At 35.7% G+C, this 25,242-nt stretch overlaps 1 protein-coding gene and 1 non-coding gene across 9 annotated transcripts in view; one reads left to right on the forward strand and one right to left on the reverse strand.

The window, feature by feature from the left end:
* Ncoa3 (nuclear receptor coactivator 3) overlaps positions 1–25,242 on the reverse strand; it is a 124,561-nt gene that overhangs the window by 24,097 nt on the left and 75,222 nt on the right. For 7 of the 8 annotated variants that reach the window (XR_013439859.1, XM_078051982.1, XM_078051981.1 and 4 more), the window contains 7 exons: positions 16,598–16,667; positions 8,092–8,193; positions 7,046–7,218; positions 6,281–6,381; positions 4,547–4,721; positions 3,442–3,630; positions 3,172–3,273 (listed from right to left, as the gene is read on the reverse strand). Coding sequence is in view for 7 of the 8 variants with exons in the window: in XM_078051982.1 (XP_077908108.1) it covers positions 3,172–3,273; positions 3,442–3,630; positions 4,547–4,721; positions 6,281–6,381; positions 7,046–7,218; positions 8,092–8,174 (823 nt within the window). In the remaining variant the exon portion in view is untranslated. The remainder of the gene's footprint in view (positions 1–3,171; positions 3,274–3,441; positions 3,631–4,546; positions 4,722–6,280; positions 6,382–7,045; positions 7,219–8,091; positions 8,194–16,597; positions 16,668–25,242) is intronic. The other variant, XM_078051977.1, reaches the window with a different exon arrangement.
* LOC120886955 (U6 spliceosomal RNA) lies at positions 965–1,071 on the forward strand. Its single transcript, XR_005730140.1, has one exon. It is a non-coding gene; the product is annotated as a U6 spliceosomal RNA (small nuclear RNA).

Below are 25,242 nucleotides of genomic sequence, written 5' to 3' on the forward strand. Positions count from 1 at the left end.
CCTGATGCAAAACTCCTAAAATTCTTGAATTTCTTACTAAAAGTCTTTATGAACATTTTAATGATTCATAAGGAGTTTCTCTGATCATCTGCATCTATTCTAATAAGGTGATTTAGTATAGTACTCCTAGATAGCCTTGGATTGGGGCTGGTCACTAACAGGACAAAGTGATTACAGGACTGGAAATTTCAACCACTTCCACTGATTCCCCAAGGGAGGTGGGGTGTGTTCTAAAAACAAAAAGATTTGTGGAGCTTCCAGTTTGGCAAATACATCAAGCTAAGGGGAAGATGTAGGTGTCTGGAGAGGGTATGGAAGCTCTCAGGGAGAATAAAACTTAATAAATCTGCAGAACAATGAAGTTGCATTTAAACAATTCAAACTAATTACCCAGGATGTCCAGAGCAAAAAATGGGTGATCAACTTCCATGACATGGATCTTGGTCAAGAAAAAAATGTGTTCCATGGTCAAAAATTGGGAGATTATGATTGAACCTCCTGTTGATGTCAAGACTACCTATACCTGCCTATCTATTCTGTGCAGGTTTTACTAAAAAATGCAATAATCAGAACAAAGAGACCTCTTACATTCACCACCGTATGACTACAAATCCTAAAAATGTGGAAATCATGACTAAAGAGATACAAATACTTGTAAGAAGTAGTTAATAAGTTGATTCCAAACTGTTCCGTTGATTCATTCTCTCTGTATGTGTAATAGAAAACATGCTGAAGAAAACCAAGTTTAAACTGAGAAAACTCACAGAAATTCATAGCGAAAGGTAGTTCTGGGAAAGCTACTAGAGGGGAGAAAGGTACTAATGCAAAATGAGCTAACAAAGATAAAACCAGTAGTCCAAGAATCTGGGAATCAAACCCAAGGCCTTTAGCATGCTAGGCTCTACCACTGAACTACACTCCCTATTCTTAAAATTCAGAGTTTTAATGGTGACTAAAGAACCTTGTGCTTGCTCTGGCAGCACCCATATTAAAGTTGAAATGACACAGAGAAGATTAGGATGGCCCCTGTGTGAGGATTACATTCAAATTTGTGAAGCATTCCATATTTAAAAAAAAAAAATCTTATTAGTGCAAAGGGATGGAGGAGACACGACTCTGAAGAAAAATCAAGTACATTACAGGAAACAGTAAATAACTGTGCCTTGTGTACACAAAATAGGAAAGATCTGTCCTCAAACACTTCCTCTGAGCTTAGCCCTGAGACACACATCAAACATAAAATAGAAGATCAGAAAGAGTTTTATTGAATGAAACACATCAGGGACAGAGGAGAAAATATCTCTGTAGGTAAAAAAAAAAAATTGTTGAGCGCCAACAAACCTGCTGTAAAACACAGAGTAACTGGAAGGCACCAATTATAATTTGCAAAGATGACTCTCAGTTCTAAATAATATTATCCAGACAAAAAGACTTGATTTTATTGTTTGGTGATTTCTAATTTTTATAATAAACGTATTTTGCTTTTATAATAAAAGAAAGCACTAGATAATTTTTAAAGATGCTACTAAGTTATTTAGAGAGAAAATTAAATCAGCCAAATCCTAAGAAGTGTAGAGAAAGGCCCACTCTAAAATAACACAAAAATGCCTGTTACCATATTTATTAGAAGGCAAGTAAATACAGAGAAATTTTTCCAATATAAATTAATATCCATTGATGTAAACAAATTGACAATTCAAAACACAAATTTCATTTTTGCTACTTCTTTCACTTGTGATAATCAATACCAAGCATCCTCAAGACAACTGGGCATGACATAAGGAGATCAAGTGACTGTAAAAATAACTAAATTTATAAAATATGATATGTGCATTACATGTGTGTACATAGATATATGATACACACACACCTATAATAGCCAGAGCTATGCTTTGTTTAAACTACTCCACTTGATTAAATCATTTATTGAGGGTTCACAATCGGTATATAAAATCAGTGTTACACAAAGCCAAAACTATAGACTTTTAAGTCAAGCAGACACAGTGCAAATTCTCTTATTAGCCATGATCTTGGACAATAACCCAAACATATCACCTATATCACCAGACTTCCATTTCCAATCTCTGAGATGATGCAGGTATGACAAACACTTCACATCATACTTAGAGGTTAAATGGTCACAAGAGCAACCCTGAAGATGAACACAAGTAATATTTTTACCAGTTTAAGTTGTTCCCCAATGTACCTTCTCAACAGTAATGTCTTTAAGTCTCAATTCCCACATTCAAAAAATGGCAGACCAAGACTGCAACTCAACCAGGCACAGTGGATCAAACCTATAATCTCAGCAACTCTAGAGGCCAAGGCAGAAGGATTTCAAACTCAAGGATAGCCTCAGCAACTTAGTGAAGCCCTAAACAAATTAGCAAGATTCTGCCTTAAAATAAAAAATAAAATGGTCTAAGGATTTAGCTCAGTGATGAAGTGTCCCTAAGTTCAATCCTCAGTACCCCCATACACACACAAAAAAAGATTGCAGCTCATTTTGATGCCAATAATTATATAATAACTCTCATTAAATTACCTGTACTTTTGAAAACTTCTTTCTTTTAATACATAATTTTGAAGCTAAAGAAACACTAACTTATGGAATAAAATGCTATTTGGAGCTGGGCACAGTGATGCACACCAGTAATCTCAGTGGCTCAGGAGGATTGCGCATTCAAAGCCAGCCTCAGCAACATGGAAGCACTAAGCAACTCAGTGAGACCGGCTCTCTAAATAAAATACAAAATAGGGCTTGGAGAAAAAGCCAGATGCCCCTACTTTTGCTTTTTAATTTTTTTGCTTGGGGGATTTTAAGTGACAAATAGATTCAACACAAATGCCAAGAGTTTTAGTGAAATTAATTCACTTAGGTCTATGTAAGAAACACAGGATATAATATACTTAAAACATCCATCACGGGGCTGCGGTTGTGGCTCAGTGGTAGAGCACCTGCCTCATATGTGTGAGGCACTGGGTTCAATCCTCAGCACCATATAAAATAAGTAAATAAAAATATTTTGTCTATCTACAACTAAAAAAATTTTTTCAATTCATCACAGAGGATATAAGCATTAAAATGATAATGTACACTAAGTTAACTTTTTAACAATTTCCAAAATGAAAACATACAAAACACACACACACACTCACACAGAGTTTTACCTGAAAGATCATGTCTAGTAATAAAGCTCTCAGGATTTGACTGAAATGCTCTTTCTCCTGTAGTAATGCGACGAGCCACACAGATCATACAGGACTGCAAATCTACAATCAAAAATTTGATCAAATAAGGATTCTATTTATCTTAGGACATATCTATTGCAGGTGAACAATGACATGAACTACAGTATGAAGTTATTTATAGCAATGGAAGCCATATGCTCCAAGTTTGCTGCTGTGTTTCATAAATATCATAAATCTGATTACTCTTACCTTCCCCCTCCTCCATCATAGCTCGTGGCTGAGACAAGGCAAAGCACTGCATTGTTTCATATCTCTGGCGCATTTCAGGACTGGTATTCATGTCTTCCAGAATATCGTGTGTTGTTTTCATCAACATACGGCAATTAAATGTATGGCTTTTTTGTCTCTGGGTTTCACTTGTCCAGGAAACTCCATTAACTTTGGAAAATAAGTGGAAATAACTTTTTAAAAATCTAAAAACTCAATCCAAGAGTATCATCAAGAATTCATGCTACGGGTAGCAGAGTGCTTACCTAGATGCACAAGACCCTGGATTCAAAATGGAAAGGAAAGGGGATAGGGTGCAGCTCAGTGGTAGAGCGCTTGCCTAGCAAGTGTGAAGTACAGAGTTCAACCCTCAACACCACATAAAAGAATAAATTAAAAAAATAAAATCACTAAATAAAAAATAACTAAAAATATTTTTTTAAAAAGGAAAGAAAGAAGAAGGAAGGGGGAATGAAATGGAAGAAGGGGAGAAAGGAGGAAAACAAGAGAAAAACACAAAAGAAAGAAAAAAGGGATTCAAGTGATAAACCAGGCATGATGGTGCAGACCTATAATCCCAGCTACTCTGGAGGATTCACTTGAGCCCACCAGGTTAAGGCCAACCAGAGCAACATAGCAAGACTCTGCCTCCCCACAAAAAATTCAACTATGTTTTCTCATTACATATACTTTCCATGGTAATGCCTATGCTAACATTTAGAATGGTAATATAAAAAACATTTGAATAATTTCAACTTCAACAGAAATATCACTGTATATTTTTTAATGTTTTTTTTAGTTGTAATCAGACACAATACCTTTATTTCATTTATTTATTTTTTTGTATGTGGTACGAAGGATTGAACCCAGGGCCTTGCACGTGCTAGGCGAGTGCTCTACTGCTGAGCCACACCCCCAGCCCCTCACTGAATATTTTGACCCCATAAAATTTACTGAGACCATATCTAAAAATTTAATTAACCACTTACCTCTAATCCCTACATTTCTAAAAAGTACATTCAATTTTCTTAGAAATCATTTTTTAAAAATTGTTTAAATATTTAGAAAAATCACATTAAGAGCCTACCTGTAGATTTTGGTAAGTTTTTAAGAAAATCCTTTCTATCTTCTTCATGCAAAATATTATACACACTTGTGTTAACCAAGTCCTCCTGTTTATATTGCAGGTATTGTGTGACATTTTCTGACACAAATACAATGTTTCCATCTCGATTCACCACGAACAGGAAACCATCCAATGCCTAAAATGGGATGTTAATATCTATTAATACCTATTAATTAATATGTTAATACCTATTATAGACCATATGTTAATACCTATTATAGACCAAATTGTATCCCCTCAAAATTCATATGCTGAAGTCCTTGCCCTCGGTGTGACTGTTTTGAGGGGGGGTAATTAAGAATAAAGAGGTCATAAGGGTGGGATCCTAATCCCATATGACTGGTGTCCTTATAAGGAGAGAGGAAGAAAATACCAAGGATACACACAAAAAGAAAAGGTCACATGAAGACACAGTGACAAAGGAGAGAGGACTTAGGAGAAACCCATCCTGCTAACACCTTTATCTTGGACTTCCAGCATCCCAAACTGCAAGAATAAATTTCAGCTGTTTAAGCCTCTCAGGCTGTGATCTTCTGTTTTGGTAGCCTTACAAGACTAAAACAACAGCCTTATTACTAAGTAGGACTTGCAAAGATTGGGGGGGGGGGTTAACAATAACTACAAACAAGCATAAGCCACCATCTCTATTAACATTAACAACATTATTACAGGACTTATGAAGAGTAAAAAGAACAATTTGGGAGGAAAAAAGATAAGTAGTATCCACATAAATCTCAATTAATGTATAACCTATTTTTTTTTAAGAACTGCATTTTCAAAGGAGCTTTTAAAAGAGAAAATCATCCTTCATTCCTTCCTCTCTTCCATTTGATATCAAATCATACCACAGAAACTAACATACTATTCCTTAATAAAAACTTACAGAGAGGAAACAAAAACAAAAACTTGAGCAGATAAAAAGCAGTTGGAACAAACTAGCTGAAAACAAGTAAACTTGATGAAGGGATCAGCCCCTGCCTTGAAGTAAAGCACTCTGTGTTAAGAGAGTGATAAGATCTAAGACAACTACTTAAAACACAGTGCATATTTTAAATGTTATAAACTTATCAAGAATATGGAACCTGAAGGCTGGAGGGTGTCAACTCTGTTTTAAAGCATTTGCCCAGCAGGCATGATGAGGCCCTGGGTTCAATCCCCAGCGGTACAAAAAAAAAAAAAAAGTGAAAAATGAAAAAAAAAAACTGTATGCCATGTGATCAAATATGCAAAAATGCACAAGACTAAACTAAAAATGCATGCAAATATTGCCTCTATAAAATACTTTGTGAAATTACGGTTACCATTTCTCTCCTACGTGTGTGTGTGTGTGTGTGGTTTTTTTTGAGAATTTTTTTAACATTTATTTTTTAGTTATCGGTGGACACAACATCTTTGTTTGTATGTGGTGCTGAGGATCGAACCCGGGCCGCACGCATGCCAGGCGAGCGCACTACCGCTTGAGCCACATCGCCAGCCCTGTGTGTGTTTTATATCAGTTTGCAGCTCCATTTTTATTAAGGGGACAGGACTTCCGGAGCTATGTTACATTGTAATTTTTACTATTATATTCTGAACATTGATTTATGTTCTCACAGAAAGAAATGTTTTCTACATGTTCTCATTTCCTAACCAAAATTTTCTTTTTATCTTTTTTACTTTATGTTATAACCAAAGTGCAATATATTTTATATTTACCTGAAGTAAAAGTGGTCCTAAAGAGTCTTTATCAATAACACCTTGTCCTGTAGAAGACACATCCGCTTTCTGAACATCATCATCACTAGAAATAGCTTTTCCTGGAAAGACAAAAGGCAGCACTATGCATAGCACAGATATCAGCTGTAGATTAAATATACTTTCAAACGGTTCTCAGAAAACACATGCACGCGTGCACACACAGGCATGCCCACATTTTTTATATATATTATATATATATTATATATACAGAATATTTCCTGATAAGAAAATGCCACAATTTAAAATATTAAACTTCATATTTACTCAGGAAAGCAGAACATACCTAAATTTTCTTCCACTAGCACTAGCCGTTGGCTTCCTGAAATTACGTTAACTTTTTTTTTTAATTAGTTGTAGATGGACACAATACCTTTATTTATTTTTGTGTGGTGCTGAGGATCAAACCCAGTGCCTTACTCATGCTAGGCGACTGCTCTACCCCTGAGCCACAACCCAAACCCCCATGCAGTTAACTTTTAACAGCGACACTGGCCTTCCAATTCTCTGTTAACTATTTCCTAAAAAAAAGCTTTTGTCCATTATCGTACTCTCTAGCCTCAATCATTTGTAGTGCCCCCCCTAAAAAAGTAGCAACGCAGCAAATACAGGGGCTGGGGCTTGCAAAAAGCCCTGGGTTCTGTCCTCTGAACCCACCTATACACAAAAATCAACACAGCACAAACTCCTTCCAAAGACTTTAGAGTTTTTCTTACTTTGTATTACCTTGCTCTTTTATTTGACGTATCTGTCTTACTGTTTCCTTTAAAATTGCACATTTATCTGGTTTGACGTTGAAATTGTCAATATCACTAAGATTTGCAGATATCAGTTCAGCCAATTCTTCAATATATTTACTCTCCTGCTCTCGTCTCCACTTTTCACCACTGCAGGTAAGACTAACAAGAGAGGAGAAAAGCCATGTCACACCTGCCACAAGAGCTATAAGCAGAAACAACCCCCACACACCATTACTTCATGTGTAAAGGAACTAAACTCAGCCAACAGGAACTATGAAAACATTGTTAATGGAGAAGTAACACAACACAGTAGAATTTCATGCAAAGCTAAATTCAATTGCACCTTTTTATTAGCCAGGTGGCCTTGGGAAGAGCAAGCCTCAGTTCCCTCACCTGGAAGGCAGGAACAATCTTTACCTTGTAGAGGTAAACAACTAACAAATAATAACAAAAACAGGCACTTATTATTAATGATGAAGCTTTATGAATTACAGATTTTTTTATTTTTTCAACTATTACTTTAAAGTTAACATTAGCTTTGGCAAATATTTTAAAAATTACAGAGCAGTACTACACAGATTACAGCATTTTAGTTCTGATTTTGTTAAGCTTCTAATTTCATTCAGGAAAAAGAAAGTAATGTAACCTTTAAATGCCAAAACATGAAACTTACAACATATTCTTAAAGGATATCAAAGATTCTTACTTATAATACAGTCACCTATTCCTAACTCCTAACTCCTATACTGTCCATCCAGAAATTCTTTTTAAAGTAACAGACTATTAAAATAATATTCTGCCTTCTGTCTGAATCAGTGATTCCTCTGATGTGAATCTTTAATTCTTTCATATCATAAAGATGTCCACCTCGTCTTCACTGCACTTGATATAAAACAAAATCACATTTAAGAAAAAAATTTTAATCTAATGAGAGAACGTAAATAACAAAGTTGAAATGGTATCCTTAAACTAAACAAAACAGAGGGGAGAAGGGAAGGGCTGTGGGGAAACATCTGGAAATAAATCACCTACCCCTGTCCTGGAGTATCACATGGCAATTTGCGTTTTCGTGAGTCACTGGCCAGTGGATCCAAATTTTCTCCTAACCCACTCATCCTGATTATACATTAGTGACTAAGAAAGAATGATGACAGATAAAAGCATTATAAAATATCCATTTCTCCATGAAAATGTCATTATAATTGCATGCTATAATTCAGTAATACTTTCTCAATATTCTTTATCATAAATCAGTATAATTAAAAACCTCAAAATTCATCTTTCACATTAATTATGCAGAACATCCAATCTCAAGACAGAAATGTTTCAGGCCCTGTTTAAAATGTGCATATTAAATACTTCAGAGTATAAGGCTTTTTATTCATATTTAGTAACATAAGACTGCCAACCCTAATATTGATAAAATTCTGTATTTTATTTATACCCCAGTGGAAAGCACAAATAGTTCTTATCTTGTGATTTGATAAGAACTCTTCAAATGATAAACCTAAATTATTCAGCCTATTTTGGCATTTTTCCTTCAAATCATTTCATTAATATTTATCATCTAATATGTTTTTCTTCTATTAAATTAGAATAAGCCTGGACTATATAAACAATATTGTAAAACTCCCCTACATTCTGCTTAGAAAGAAGTAGGAAAACAGTAAAACCAAGGGGCGGGGGAAATATTTTGACACTAAACCACACAGTAACAATTATTTTAATACTGACTGACTGAAAACTCTACTAAAACATATTTTTCTAAGATAAAGATAAAAAGTATTTTATTGAAAAAGAAAAATGAATTTTTAACACTCAGTGGATTATAATTTAAGATATATACTAAGTCTTCATTTACTAAGAATTTCATGTATACTAAACTCATTTATAATAGGATAAGCACTGTTCTTTAATTCCAAGTCCTTGAGTGCAGGGTGCACAGGAGGCTGAGGCAGAGAAACACAAATTTCATATCAGCCTCAATGACTTACACTGTCTCAAAATAAAAAAGACTAGGGATGTACCTCAGTACCTAGGTTCAATTTTAGGTTAAAAAAAAAAAAAGAATTCCATGTCACCAATAAAGTTCAAATCTTCTAATTTTTTTTTTAAATGTTAGGATGTATCTGGCATTCAGTTGGGTCCACAAGACATATCCTGACATGCACATCCACTAGGTGGCAAAATAATACCAGAAAAGACGACAAAAAAATGCAGGAAAAAGATGCCAATCAAACCTAAAATATGTAGCTTTAAAAACAACCCTAATCACGATTACTCAGGAATTCTAGACTATAGAATTATTTTACATATTCACTTTGTATAAATTAAATATAGACTAAATTCCACACTCTAATTTTGGTAGTAAAATGTAAAAGCTGACAAGTATTTTAAAGATATGCTGGGGAGTTTTTTCTCCCTGACATAAATCTAAGTCAAGAAGAGAAATAAAATAACCTTAATTAATCGTATTCCACCCCCCAAAAAATGTGGCTCAATACGATTTTTAAAGCATACTCGGAACACACAATCTCAGGAGTACTGTATTTTCAAAACTATCAATGTCAAAATAAAAGGTCATTGTCACAAAAGATACTCTATATAAACTATCCAAATTAAAAGAATCTAAAGAAAAACTACCATTAAATATAATATTTGATCCTAGAATGGATCCTGTACTGTAGGGAAAAAATTCTAAAATATACATAACTGAGTTAATTGACAAATTACAATGTGGACAATAAATAAAGGTATTCTATCAATATTAAATTTACTGATGTTGACATATGAACTATGGTTATTGAAGAGTATCAATATTCTTATATTTAGGCTCAAGAGGCCATTATGTATGCAAATGGCCTTCAGGTGGTGGAGGAGGTATTATAAGTAAAAACTAGGAAGGGGAAGAAGGAGTGGAAGGGATTAAATCGAAAAATTGGCACTGGGTCAATCTTGGGGGTAGGGGAGAGAAATTACAAAGCCATTGCATTTTTCTTTTCCTTGTAACTTTGTTACTGGGAAATAAGCAAAATTGAACGCAAAAGTTTTAAAATATGTTCAGGTTTGAATTTCTACTTTTCATATTTAAAAAGAGCAATGATTCATAAGTACAAAAATAGATTGATCTAGCTACATATCAATTGGGTTTTCATCTGGGTCATTCAAAAGTTATCTTTAAATTGAATGGCAAACCATCCAATGAGTAATAACATCTCTATTTTAAAATACAATTTAGACTACATTCTATACAGTATTTTCCTACTCTGGTGACAAACAAGCTAAATCTCAAAAACTGAGTGGAAAAAACTATTCAGTGATCAGTAACATTAACTTGAAAACTAATCTATATTTTCAATATTATGCCTTATACTTTGCTATGAAATCTAAGCTGAATCCTCAGTATAGCGTAATGTGCCTAGCATATAATAAGTGTTGAATGAATGCATTGAATAAATACTGAATGAACATTCAACCTACCATATTTCAGAATTTCTTTCACTTTGATCTTAAAAATCATTCAATGCAATCCTATTACTTTAAACTTAATTTTCAATAGAGAATTTACACCAGGATAATCTCAATATGGAATTATCATATTATCAATCAAAACCAGAAATGCACATGTCATTGGTGCTAAGTCAATGTTTAAATGCATATTGAGAAACTTAGAAATGTCTACTATGTCTGTACATACAAAAGGCTCTTTCTCTTGACCTTGGCAGATAAACAAACAAGCTACAAGGTACACATAAGCCTGTGCAGTCTCTGTGCTACCAACTTATTCTCACTGAGTTCAACAACACCTAGGAACACAGGTAATTAATTCTCTAGAAAGGTGCTAACACAAAATCCTGGTAAAACAGGGTAAAGATGTATATCCAAACATGGACAGTATAATTATTTAAGACACATTATATTTCTCCTATTTCATTCTTTTAGGAACAGATTTGACAAAGTTTTTTAAGACATTGACAAATCTTGGTACGTTCAGCCTTCAGTTATATAGAACCACAATGTCCAAGAGGGAATGACACACTACTGTACAGCAAAATTCCAAGTAGAGCAAATCTCCAAAATCATTAAACTAAAGAAAATGGCCAACATAAGAAAGTATTTCTTCCCCCCCAAAAAAAATAATAATAATTTTAATATATTCAATAACTAATTCCGGAGGACAAATGACTGGCACTTTTATGTCCAGTTCTCTACTTGATCTTAGTTATAAACAAACAAAAATTATAAATAAACATTTGTTTTACTTGCCAGGCATGTCTGCTTCTAAGAGAGTACACCTTCTAACTTGATAGAGAATCCTTTTTTAAAGTAAAAAGGTAAGCGCCCAGCATACAAACACTAAGTCTCATCCATTTTCAGTCAGTAGTCAAGAAAGGAATGACAGAGAGGGCATAGCATGTACCAGAACCCTGAAGTTCTAAAGGTTAATAATTGCAGATCGTAACCAGATAGCTTACATTCTTATTTTACATCTTAAATTAGTTTGGAGGATATATGAAATTGGAACACTCCATCTTCAAAGGAGAAATAACACAAGAATTTCACAGCATACTTGATTATAAGACTAGACTTTCAATAGGGCATGAAGGTGTATGCCTAGAATCCCAGCTATTTGGGGGACTGAGGCAGGAGGAACACAAGTATAAGGCTAGTTTGGCAACTTGGTGAGATTCTGTATTAAAAATTAAAAGGGTCAGAGTGCAGCTCAATGCAACAGCACCTGTCTAGCATGTGTGAGGCCCTATGTTCAACCCCAGTATCACAGAAAGAAAAAAAGATTAAGGCTTACACAGATGAACAGAAATAATACAACATAGACATGCCTGTGTAATATACATAAATATTATTTTGAAGTTTACAATGAAGATATTCCCCCAATATACTGTTAAAATGGAAAGTTGCCCCTAATGCACTTCCAGATAGACCACAAATCACAAAGATCTTTTAAGCCCTTGACTCTACAGTATAGAAAAGAACTAGAGTAGAGAACTTTTCATTATATCAGAATCAAAAACAAACTCAGTCTTTCAATGTGAACAGATCCTTAAGCCATTCTCACCATTATTTTGTCTGAAACACTTCTACTGAAGAGTCCTGTGCTATACTAATCAAGTGCACTAATGCAACAATACACACTTGAAGTTAGGATTACATTTAAGATATTTTATGTAATTACTTTAATTATAGAATAGTAATTTAGAGTATCTTTCAATGCTATAAAAATTCAATCTCATCTGTTTTCTATATTATTCAAAAAAACCAGAAGCATATCCATGATAAAATTTAAAATGACTAAGAATCTTCAACTAGGTAGAATTCTTCACTAGTCAGATGAACAGTAAGTACTCCTTATCCAAAAGAAAAAGATCTTCATCAACAATACCAATGTCCACTCTGAATTTTTTACTCTGAGTAAAAAGTTATTTTGGGAACCTAAGAAAACTGATGCAGCACCAAAAGAGTAAGAGATGGGCTATCCAGTAAATCCAAATTGGCAAAGAGACCAACTAAATATTTTGCTTTTCCTAAGTTAATAAAAAGAAGGAAGGCGATCATTTCTGTGGCATCATGGTGTTAAGCATCTCACATGATAACATATGCCTTGGAGGGCCATTATGAGTAACATTCAGTAATGTTACTCATAAGGCTTTTCAAGGCATATGTTACCATTCCATTACAGAGAAGGAAATGGCTAAATAACTTTTCACAAGATCTCACAGGGATGCTGGATGGCAGAGCTAGGACTGCAGTATTTTTTTCAGACTTGTTTTTTGTCTTTGCAGATATGGGAACTGACTCAGGGCCTTGTTCTTCTATACAAGGGCTCTACTATTGACCTACATATATCCCCAATCCTTTTATCAGACTTCATTACCAACAAAATGTTATCAAATGTTTCTGGGGCATTTTATTTCCCACAACTTATTTACTTATACCACTGAATCATACTGTCTCTAACCAGTTTGCCACAAATTTCTTAGCTCGTCAATAAGAACATTGAAAAACTATAGCATGCAGAATTTAGGGACATGCAGCATAAGGGTCAGAGGCCAGCTCAGCAGTCACTAATGCTGCTATTCTCTCCATCCCCTTAACCTAACCCTAATCATTGCTCCCCAAGTCACTGGGTAAACTGAGCTCTGTGGTAGTCTAACATTATCCACAGCCCCTATTTCCATTTGAAATGAACAGTCAGTGGCTACACAAGAAAATTTGAGATCAGACAAGCAAAAACTATAACCAAAAATAACCTGTCAAGTATTGTTGTTCTGGGTTTTTAAAATTAAATGTTGGGGCCAAGAACTGTTGACTATTCCATGAGTAATTTAGTTTATCCATCGGGTTTGCCTGTCTGACTTATATAAGGTATGATTAAGTACACTAATTAGGGAGAGTTTCTGGGTGTCTCCTGAGAATCACAGTAACTTAAGGAAAGAAATTTCCAAACAACAGCTGTGGATTTGAATTGATTTACTGAAAACTGCTTGAAATGCTATGAAAAGTGTGAGAATGCTCAAGTCAATTGGGGGGGGGGGGGCAGGGAGCACTCCTGGGAAGAATTTGAGACATTCATTCATTCATAAAGATTCTACCCAAAATTCAAGTTTCTAATTGGCACTCCTTCTCAGACAATTCAATAGGCAACACTAGGTAATCTAAGGGCTTAATCCTGCAAGATTATTTCTTCCAAAATATCAAATGTGGATTTTTCTTCCCAGTCTGTTGACCATACTAAAAAATGTTTACAGTTCCAAGAAAACTGGCACTGTGAAGGGAAGGACCAAAGATAAATATAACCCATTACATGCTTAAGGGGCAGAGGGAGACAAGAAGGACACAAATCCATAAACATGGAGCCATTATGCAAGCTTCCTCATCAATTGGATGATATGTTCAAAGAAGCTCCTTTTAACCATGGTAAGAAGGATAAAAGTCATGAAGAGACAGCAGGAGGGTAAAGAGAGGCAAAGTTTCAGATAAAAACAATCTTCAGTTAAGTACGGTGGCGGTGGTGCACACCTGTAATCCTAGCAGTTTGGGAGGCTGAGACAGGAGGATCATGAGTTCAAAGCCAGCCTCAGCAAAAGCAAGGCACTAAGCAACTCAGTGAGACCCTGTCTCTAAATTAAATACAAAATAGGGCTGAGGATGTGGCTCAGTGGGCAAGTGCCCCTGAGTTCAATCCCTGATTCAAAAAAAAAAAAAAAATCCTCAGTTAGGGGTGATGGTAAACACCTGTAATCCCACAACCAAGGAAGTTGAAGCAGGAGAATCTCAAAGTTTTAGGCAAGCCTTGGCAATATATCAAGATCCTGTCTCAAAATAAAGAGGACTGGGGATATAAATCAGTGGTAAAGCACTACTACCCCAGAACAACAACAATCTGGCAATATCCTTTGCTTCTATTACTGATAATTTATTCTGTTTCTGGAATAAAGTATAAACCACCTAATGAATTCATTTTTCAATTTAATTCCCTCTCAGCTCAAACACTTGCATGCCCAGGATCAAAGATGAGTGACACCACAAACTGCTAGAAATCTCAAGCTAGCTGAAAAGAAAACCATATAAACAAATTTGGTACGTGTTAAATTGAAAAAGCCACAGAAAGACAGCCAAGAGAAAACCTACTAATCTACAGCTTTTTAAAAACAGAAAAACTATACACCTGGTGTCTATAATAAACTATCTTTGCAGACACATATACAAAAAAATGGTATAACCTTGGATCCTGGTAATTTCTTTTCCTCTTACCTTTAGTTTATTGCCAACATGTAGGGAAATGGGCAAGGAAAATAAAGTAAAATGTCCTATTATTTTTAATATATGAATTAAACTGAAAAGCACCTGAATGTAAATTGACTGTTTAATTCGGAAGGTCACATTCTCTCTCCTCTCTCTGTATGCCTCTCCTTTTCATTCTTAATCAACAGGCTGACTCCAGTGCTCCTTCACAATTTTGCTCTGGTTTCAACCTGACAAAGTTGAATTCAAACACAAACTCCCCAGAGGCTCTAGTACCAGAAATGGGCATACCAATTAGCCAACGCAGGTGTTAGCTGCAACTGGAAGCTTGTTGCCAGGAGACTTCTCAACCTCCACGTGAGCAACAGAGTTGAAGTTCACAAATATACACTGTGCAGAGGGAGTTAAGCAAGCCAATTCCATCTAAATTGATAATCCTCTCCTGATAGCATACTAACTAGCTGTGTAACTCTTGTTTTAAAGGTTACATTTGACTCTATAATTTAATACACTGAATCTATCTCCCATACAGAACTAAATCTGAGCTTCGTGAATTTCATTTTCAACATCTTATTGTCAGCTGTACTTCATCCTCATCACCACCATCATTAGTAGCCTCATGAGCCTAAAAGTTTCTAGCAAAGGATGATTACAGAAACATTTCCTACTTTGTTTGTAATCTTAAGTCATTAATTTCTTTTTAAATTTCTCCTATACCCCCTCTTCTATTTAGAATATCCTGCCTCTAAAATCAAACTCCACTGCCAACTTTGGTGAAACCATCCCTAACTCTTCTGGTTAGAGAAAGTTTTCTCTTTTTTATCCTGATGTTTTTGTGTTTTGTTTTTTGTTTGTACTGGGATTTGAATTCAGGGGCTTGTACATGCTAACTGAGCTCTGCATCCCCAGTCCTTTTTGACACAGGATCTAAGTTGCCCAGGCTGGCTTTGAACTTATAGTCTTCCTGTCCCAGCCTCCCAGGTTGCCACAATTACAGGTATGTGTCACAGCACCCAAGTAGCTTTTATACTTACATTGTAACATTTTAAATACTATACTATTTCTATTCATTTTTCTGTCTCTACTTCCTATACTGTAAGTTCTACCTGTAAATGCTTTTATATAAGATTCTTGTTTATTGCAAAACTCCTCTTTTTTTTACTAACACCACTTCCATTGTTCCTTTTTCCACCTCCAGTTTCTCCATTTCCTTCCCATGGGCTGTACTTTTGACCAACTCCTCATCTTCCAAAAATACAGAGAAGGTTTATAGAGGGGAAGTAAGTAAATACTTTGTAGAAAGTTTCTTCTTTCAGAATTGTTATTTTTCACTTAGGTCTTCCCATTCCAAGAATATAGTGGCTTCAAGCTACCTATAAAACTCAATCAAGGGTCTGAATCCTTCAGCTGATTTACTACGATACAATAAAGACGATGAGGCTTTTTTGGGATCAAACTTGAGAAATAAATCTCAATTTCATCGATTCACTAAAGGTAAACTCTCATCACCTGTAAAAAGCTTACCACTTGTAAAAACTGGGGATAATCATATCTTACATATTCATGTTTACTGGGAGGCTAAGAAGCAACACATAGCAAGCAATTGGTGTAGGGAATACTGTGATTCCCCCCAAAAGTACAGGACACCAAGAACAAAGATGCCCATTCAGCAACATTCATACTTCTCTCATTTGAAGAACAAATAGCTACAAATATCCCAACTGAAAAGACTCAGACAGGGCTGGGAATGTGGCTCAAGCGGTAGCGCACTCACCTGGCATGCGTGCGGCCCAGGTTCGATCCTCAGCACCACATACAAACAAAGATGTTGTGTCTGCTGAAAACTAAAAAAATAAATAAATATTTTTTAAAAATATTTTAAAAAAGAAAGAAAGAAAAGACTCAGACGAATAACTAAGTAACCAGAACTATTCAGGCTATCTTCAACTTACAAATAGCTAACCAGAATTCAAAACATTTTCTCACTGAAATAGTGTGGTAAATGGTAGATAGGAGCTACCATGTTGTTTTCATACAACCATGAAAACAGAATAAATCAAAAATATTAAGTATGTGTTCTTATGATAAATAGGTATAATTAAAGAATAAACAGGCATATTTTAGTCTGAAAAGACTCTCCAGGTACCCCAGATACAGTACACAGTGTGGGGTTTTGGTGGCTTGCTCATTTTAAGGATCTCTTTTTACCTCTGAATTTGTGTTTTAACTTTTCTTTGACAGACATAAATATCACTATATTATTTATACCTAAGGTTGTTCCTCTGACCCATAATAAAAACATAAGTAGCAAAGAGAAATAAAACAAAAATCAAAGATTTTAGCCCCATTAAGGTAAGTTCAAAGGGCTGGATAAAGAGAAGCAGTGGGAATGTGAGCAGGATATTAGCACAAAGCAGAAATAAAACATGATATAAATTCAATTAGTAAGCAATAAAGGTAAAACTGATGATATACCACATGCCCCAGTGTCTTCTAATCAGTTTTTTAATATGCCTCACAGAAGACAACACAGGGGTGGTGGGGTGGGGAGGGGAGGGGAGTTAGAACTGAAGAGTTATGTTAGCCACCTGTTAACCTAACAGTCGGGAACAGCAAAGCTGATACAGTAGATGGCACTAGGAAAATAAGGAAGGTAAATGGTAACAACAGGGAACTAATCAAAGGCAAAGGCAGAACCTGTAGAGAAAAGAACTAAGTAGAACACACTTCGCCCTGCATTATAAAGTTGTCCCTGTCCACCAACATCCAAAAATATAAAGAAACTATGTGGGTTTACCTGTGATACTGACATTATAATTAACAATGTGGAGATTTAACTGATAAAACACTGAGTTATTTTTCAATGATAAAGTACTGAAGGTGGGAAAGGGAATAAGATGTATCATGGAAAAGTACATTTTGGGTAAACTTCCTCCTCTATAAAAGCAAAGAGGTTGAGGATTGAGATTTCCAACTCCAGCAACAGGACTCAAGGAATCTGACTCATAAGATTTCCTGAATAGGTCATCATCTTTACTTCTGACTGTGGCCTCGTCCTTTTCTTCCCCTGTGACCTCACAACTTATTGTTCAATGATTATAATTCCACTAGTACTTTAAATAACTTTAAATAACTTCAACAGAACCATGGGGGGGGGGCGCATTTATAGGGGATTGAACTCAGGGGCACTTGACCATTGAGCCACATCTCCAAACCTATTTTGTATTTTATTTGAAGACAGGGTATCACAGAGTTGCTTAGTGCCTCACTTTCTGCTGAGGCTAGCTTTGCACTCCCAATCCTCCTGCCTCAGGCTTCCAAGCCTGGAATTATAGGCATGCACCACCACACCCCCGCAGAACCATTCTTTTAAAACAATGTTTCCATATCCCTAGAAGATACATGCTAGTAACAGAATTTACCTTTTCAAATAAGTCTCTAAGACTACAGATATCAATAAGGTACTATTCATTTCAAAAAGCTATAAGGATGGGCTGGGGCTGTAGCTCAGTGGTAGAGCTCCTGCCTCGCACTTGTGAGGCACTGGGTTTGATCTTCAGAATGAATGAATGAATGAATGAATGGCAGCTATCTACAGTAATTAAAAAAAAATACTTTTAAAAAAAAAAAGCTAAAAAATTTCAAATGACTTTACTCTCAAGTAAGAGCCAGGCATTGTGGTACACACCTATAATCCCAACTACTAAAGAGACTGAAGCAAGAGGATTTCAAATTCAAGGCCAGCCTGAGCAACTGGGGTGGGGTGGGGGGGGGTTGTAGGGTGGTGAGAGACAGAGAGAAAGGAGACAGGTATATCTGACCTGATTTAAACTCTATGCAATATACAGAAACATCTTGTTACCCCACTATTAGGGATAATTTTTGTTTCCATGTACCAGTAAAAATTTTTAATTAAAAAGTAAGCCAAGCCTGGAAGACCACACCTGTAGTTTCTGCTACTTGGGAGATGGGCAGGAGTTCACAAGTTCAAGGCCAGGCTGGGCAACATGGTGCGATTTAGTCTCAAAAAGGGCCAGGATGTAGCTCAGTGGCAGAGAACTTTCCTAGCACGTGTAATGCCCTGGGTTCATCCCCAGCACTACACAAATAACTAAATAGATGAATGAATAAATAAATTTCTAAAATCATTATCCATCTCAGGATGACAACAACAAATAATCCATGAGAGCATATATAACAAAAAGAAAATGTTTGTGGTGTCATTTATTTGTTGAAGGATGAGGTAGAGTTGGTAGAAAAGTTAAAAGTTATCAGAACTTAAGTTCAACAACCTCACCCAGTTATTTCTATATACTGTGTGGAGCTAAAAATCTGTATCTCTAAAGTCACGATAATTTTAGGTAAGAAAAAATAAACAATACTGAAGAATAGCATGAAAGGCACATTACTCAACTTCTGTGAAGTCATGCAGAACTGGTTAAAACCAAAACCTACTTCAGCACATATCTTAAGAGTGGTCTTCAACACTCTTCAACATATTTGGGTATTATCCACATAAACAAAGGAAAAAGCATTCCCCATTTTATGTGTCTGTAATGTTGATCATAACAGACAAAGCTTTTTGCTTTCAAGGAGCTAATGACCCAGTGTCAGGGATCAAACTAGTTAGTGTGTAATCACATACTATATTATGTACTACCAAAAGAGATTAATAAAAAGCAGTAGCTGATCTGATTCAAAGGCAGGAACAACAGCCAGGCATGGTCATGAATGTATACAGTCCCAGCTACTCAGGAGGTTGAGGTGAGAGGATCACAGACCATGTCTCAAGAAAGCAAAAGCACTACATCTTTTAGTAGTAAACTGCAGATTTACATCAGAGATTAAGGAATTTGAACAGCTAAGTAACAGCCTTATACAGCTGTTCAAATTCCTTAATCTCTGATGTAAATCTGCAGCTTACTACTAAAAGATAAAGTGTAAGGTTGATGACAACTAAATTGTCCTTGAAATTGGCCAGACCTCATTGGTTAGCTCAGGCCTCCTTCATGTTTCAGCAAAACAGAACAGAAGCAGCTGAAACAGAAACTGGGCTGTGCTGCTGCACAGAAAGAGCAAGGTAAAAGATTTAATTCAAATACTTCAAGCACTGCAGCCAAATTCACTACATCAGTGTGCTCAAGCTTTTTGTCTTGGGATTTCTTTATCTCTTAAAACCTGGGAGTCCTGGGGGTGGGGCTGTATGTAGCTCAGTGGTAGAGCACTTGCCTATCGAATGTGAGGCACTGGGTTTGATCCTCTGCATCACATAAAAATAGACAGGCAGATAGACAGATGTATTATGTCCATCTACAACTAAAAATATATTTTTTAAAAAACTGGGAGTCCTAAGAGCTTTCCTATGGAGTTATATCTACCAATATTTACCATATTTGAAATTAAAACTTAGAAACATTTGAAATATTAATTTTTAAAGCCTATTACATACCAATAGTTTTTGTGAAAAACAATTTTTCTGAAACCAAAAAATTCAAGGAATGGCACTGTTTTAAATTTTTGCCCAGCATATGCCTCTATTAACAGAAGACATTTATTGTTTCAATGTTATTATGAATAAAGCTATGAAGAAAATTCACCCTCACACAGACATGCTAGTTAAAGGAAAGAATATTTTAATAGCCTTTCACAAATAATTATGAATATTTTCCCTTAATATTACACAAAAACTTCACACATGGTAGTTTTATGTCTGTTTTGAGGTACTGGGTAGTTTTGTTTGTTTATTTGGGCAGTACTGGGGATTGGACCCAGGGCGTTGCACATGCTATGTAAGTGCATTACCAAGAAGCCATATCCCCAGCCTGTGTTTAAGACTGGGAGGTCACTAGTCTTGAACCTACAATCCTCCTGCCTCAGCTTCCTGAGTAGCTGGGATTATAGGCATTGCCCCTGCACCCAAGCAAGCAGTGATTTCTTAAAGGTTAACCAAGTAGGAAAAGAAAAACATTTCCCTCTATCCTAAATTCTTAGCTAGAAAAGATCACTGTAAGAAAATACAGATCAATAAAAGAAAACAAACCAAGTTCTTAACATGCAAACCCGATGCATACATGGGAGACACCCAGAGGGGAAAAAAAAATCTTTTTTAAAGGGTCATTGAGAATTGGAGTGAAAGAAAGAAAGAAGGTATGAGGGGGAAATAGCTATGGGAAGGCAACCAGGGAAAAACATAGTCAACACTAGTTACGGTCTGTTAAGTCAGTGCCTTCTCCATTGATAACTTGGGTGATTTAGGCATCCTGCTCTTCCTGGTCTTGAGAGAGAAGTTCTTACAAAAGGAGTTCTAATAGGGTAAGTGCCTCATTTCAGAGCTTTTCCTGGATTGTATCTCAAAATAATCCTTTTTTTTTTTAACATTTATTTATTTTTAGTTTTCAGCAGACACAACATCTTTGTTTGCTGAGGATCGAACCCGGGTCGCATGCATGCCAGGTGAGCGTGCTACGGCTTGAGCCACATCCCCAGCCCCCAGATGTTTTCCTTAAGTGACAGGTTCACCTCAACTTTTAAGACATAGTCGGCCAAACACCTAACTTTGAGAGGAAAAAAAAAAAGCTGTCATTCTTTCTAGTATAACTATATTCCATGAAAAATGTGGTTAGTTCAACTCACAACAACTGCCCAAGTGCTCTTCATCCAGACAATAACCAACTTCAGCAGGCAGAAGTACTTTGTGCACATTTCCCATTCATAACAGAATATTTTTTTAAAAAAAAATAGTACTCAAGGGTCAAAATTTAAAAGAAATGAACAAATTTTGCTACTTCATCAAAAACAATTTTTAAAAACATTTTTAAGTTATAGATGGACACCATACCTTTATTTTGCTTATTTTTAAGTGGTACTGGGGATCAAATGCAGTGCCTCTCATGTACAAGGCAAGCACTCTGCCACTGAGCCACAAAACTCACCCCACCGCACCCCCTACCCCCATCAAAGACAATTCTTAATTGTGAAGTTGTGCATGGCAATAAAGGAGTTACATACTAGTAGAGTCTGGTGCTACCTGATTCATGCTAAGGTGCCAGCAGCTTTATGCATCATTGTTTTGCAGCTCCAATGTAAACACCAACAGTATAAAAATAGGAAATAACATATTAGTATTACTATGAAACTAGTTTTAACCATGTGAACTCCCAAACAGGTTCTCAGGGACTCCCAGGAATCCCTGAACTACACTTTGAGAACCATTGTACTAGACAGATTTAAGATTGGGGTTGAGAGGTTGAAACTAGTGCTTTCTCCCAAGTTCCTCTACATGTCCATTTAATAATTATTTTAGTGTGTAATCTCTGCAGGCCTATATATACCCAAGCCACGAGACCAAAAGAACATGGGGTTTCTCAATAAAACGACACAGTGAATTAATACTTTCAACCAACACCCTCACACCTTGCTCTGAATATAATAATCACAAAATGTGCACATTAACTTAGAAGACACCGATGATATGCTCAAACATGACATGTCTTTGGACTAAGACACAAAGCAAACCCTAAAGCAATGAAGTGGTCAACTCTCTGAACCTAATGAGCTTCAGGACCAGAGACAAGCAAAGGTGGTCAGGAAATCAAATCATGCACCAAATAACAGAACCAAAAGCAATGCTTAAAAAAAAAAAAAAAAAAAGGCTCATAGTCAGAAATCAAAATAGAAAACAGAAAGCACAAAGGCAATAAATATGGAGGCAAAAGTGGCAGAAAGGAAAAGTTAACTTCCCACGGAAAATGAAAACCATAAACTAAAATTCCAAGGTGTATTTAAAAACTAAACTAAAACAAAGACAGCCAAGGCAAGAAAGTCATCAATATGAGAAAACAAATTTAATACTCAATAAAATAAAATCTTCAAGTGAGTTTTAAAATAAATGTTCATGATCCTTAATGAGAAAAAAAACTGATGAATGTTGAAAAAGAAAAATAAAAAAGTGAATGCAGAAAATTTTGTAAATTTACATAAATGATAAATAATAGCTGGGTGCAGAGATGCACATCTATAATCCCAACTACTTGGGAAGCTAAGCCAGCATTGCAAGTTTAAGGCAAGGCTGGGCAAGTTAGCAAAACCCAGTCCCAAAATTAAAATAAATTTTTTAAAAATGGCTGGGGATGTGCTCAGAGATAGAGCATTTATCTAACATGTAGGAAAACATGGGTTCAATCTCTGATATCCAAAAAAAAAAAAAAAAAGATAGTGCACTTCCCATATGATCAACGCTGGATAGACTTGATTTGCATGGGATATTTGTTGAAACCAAAACTTCCTATAATAAAGTTAATTCCAGGCAAAATGAAAACACACACACACACACACACACACACACACACACACACACACACACACAATTAGTGAATCAGCTAAGAAAATTGATCAAACAAATGAAGCATGAGGGGGAAATTTCAAAGAGATTTCAGAAGTAATTTGCGCTCCAGCATGATCTTACCAAATTTACATTTCTGAACTTCAATTTCTTAAAATGGACATACCAACACCTGACAATTATTGAAAGGATTAAAAAACATATTCACAAAAAGTATCTCAGTATCAAAGCTCTTAAAAAATAGCTCCCTTGACAGGGGATATGGTTCACTGGTTAAGCACCACCAGGTTCTTTCCCAGGTACCAAAAAAACAAACAAACAAACAAAAACAGAGCTAACTTGAAAAATGGCTTCCTTAATAATCTATGACTATTAAGACAAATAGAATAGTTATTTAAAAAGCAGATTTTTGCTGCTAACTATAAAGCAACAAAGTCTATAACCTAGATGAATTAAGGAAATGAATTACTTGTGCTTTTTAATTTCTAAATTAGCTGAATAACTGAAGCATGCTGTCTAACCCTCAGTACCTAAAAGAAGTACCAAGATGCTGTCCTTAGTTCTTTTTCTGCTGTAACAGAATACCTGAGACTGGATAATTCATAAAAGAATAGAGATGTGATTTGGCTTCTGGCTCTGAAAGACAGGAAGTCCAAGAGCATGATGGTAGCATCCAGTGAGGGGCTTCATGCTGCATCATTCTCTGGGAGAAAACATGCAGTGTGCAAAGCAAGAGGCAAGCAGGTAGAACTTCCTCTTTTTAACAAGGGCCCACTCCTTAACAACTAACACAATCTTATGATAACACATTAATCCATTGCCTAATTATTTTCTAAAGGTCCCACTTCTTAATACTGTCACAATGGCAATTACATTTCAATCTGAGTTTTGGAAGGTAAACTGAAACCACAACAAATGTTAAGATCCACGGTTAAAGATTTGGTTTGTGGTACTGAACTGTTCTTATGCAGACACTTAAAGAGTTTTTTGGGGTTTTTCTTTCTTTCTTTCTTTCTTTCTTTTATTTAAGACAGCACCTTACTATGTTGACGAGCGTGGTCTCAAATTCACAGGCCTAAGTGATCCTCCCGCCTCAGCCTTCCAAGTAGCTAGGTCTACAGGCACAAGCTGCTCGGCCAAGTCCAAATATTTTCTTTAAACCTCTCTAATAAATGTGTATTTCTCCGTCAAAAGAATTTGTAGAAACAGAAAAACTCTTATTAAAAAGGGCACTTGGGTCACAAGTGACTAAAAACTATTTCTTCCTTGAAAATTCATGTGAATGTTTGTAGTTGATGCTCTGTGATTTTTTTTTTTTTTAATGTAAAGACACTGGTGATTTAACTTGCCCAAGTTTACATTCTTAAGAAAATGGCTTTTCAAATGCCAAAAGGAAAATGAAAAGGGAGTCAGGCTTCTTATATTTCAAATGGAACTAGGGAGAGAACTAATTAAGTAATGAAATAAACAATTTACATGGTACCTACACATCACAGAACAGGCTTATTTAAAAAACCCAAATAAAAATTATCATACACACACATAATTAATTTCAACTTCCTTCCAAGACTATAGGAATCCAGGCCCCAAACTATTGAACCATCTGTAAATGAAAAAAAACAGTAGGATTAAAAATGTGCATGGCCAATTTATTTTCTGAAGTCAAAGCATGTCTTCTGTCATCTTGCAGCAAGTCAATGTGATCTGCATACTGATGTATCCAATGAGTCCTCATGTCTGAAACTAATATCAACCATAAAATCTGTTTGTTTGTTTTTTTAATTGTTGGTCTTCTTTTTCTTGTACTGGGGATTTAACCTAAGGGTGTTCTATCGCTGAGCTACATCCCCAGCCCTTTATTTTTATTTTGAGACAGGTCTTGCTAAATTGTCCAGACTAGCCTCAAACTCAGAATCCTCCTGCTTCAGCCTCTTAAATTGCTGGGATTAAAGTATACACCACTAAAAAATGTTATTTTAACAAGTTTGCCAACACATTATGACCTTAGCAGTTTTATCCTAGAATTCTTTTCAAGTTATTATCACAATCTAAAGAGAATTTTTAAAACCTAAGAACCA

This window comes from Ictidomys tridecemlineatus, chromosome 5 (genome assembly GCF_052094955.1).
Source record: "Ictidomys tridecemlineatus isolate mIctTri1 chromosome 5, mIctTri1.hap1, whole genome shotgun sequence".
Lineage (NCBI taxonomy): Eukaryota > Metazoa > Chordata > Mammalia > Rodentia > Sciuridae > Ictidomys > Ictidomys tridecemlineatus.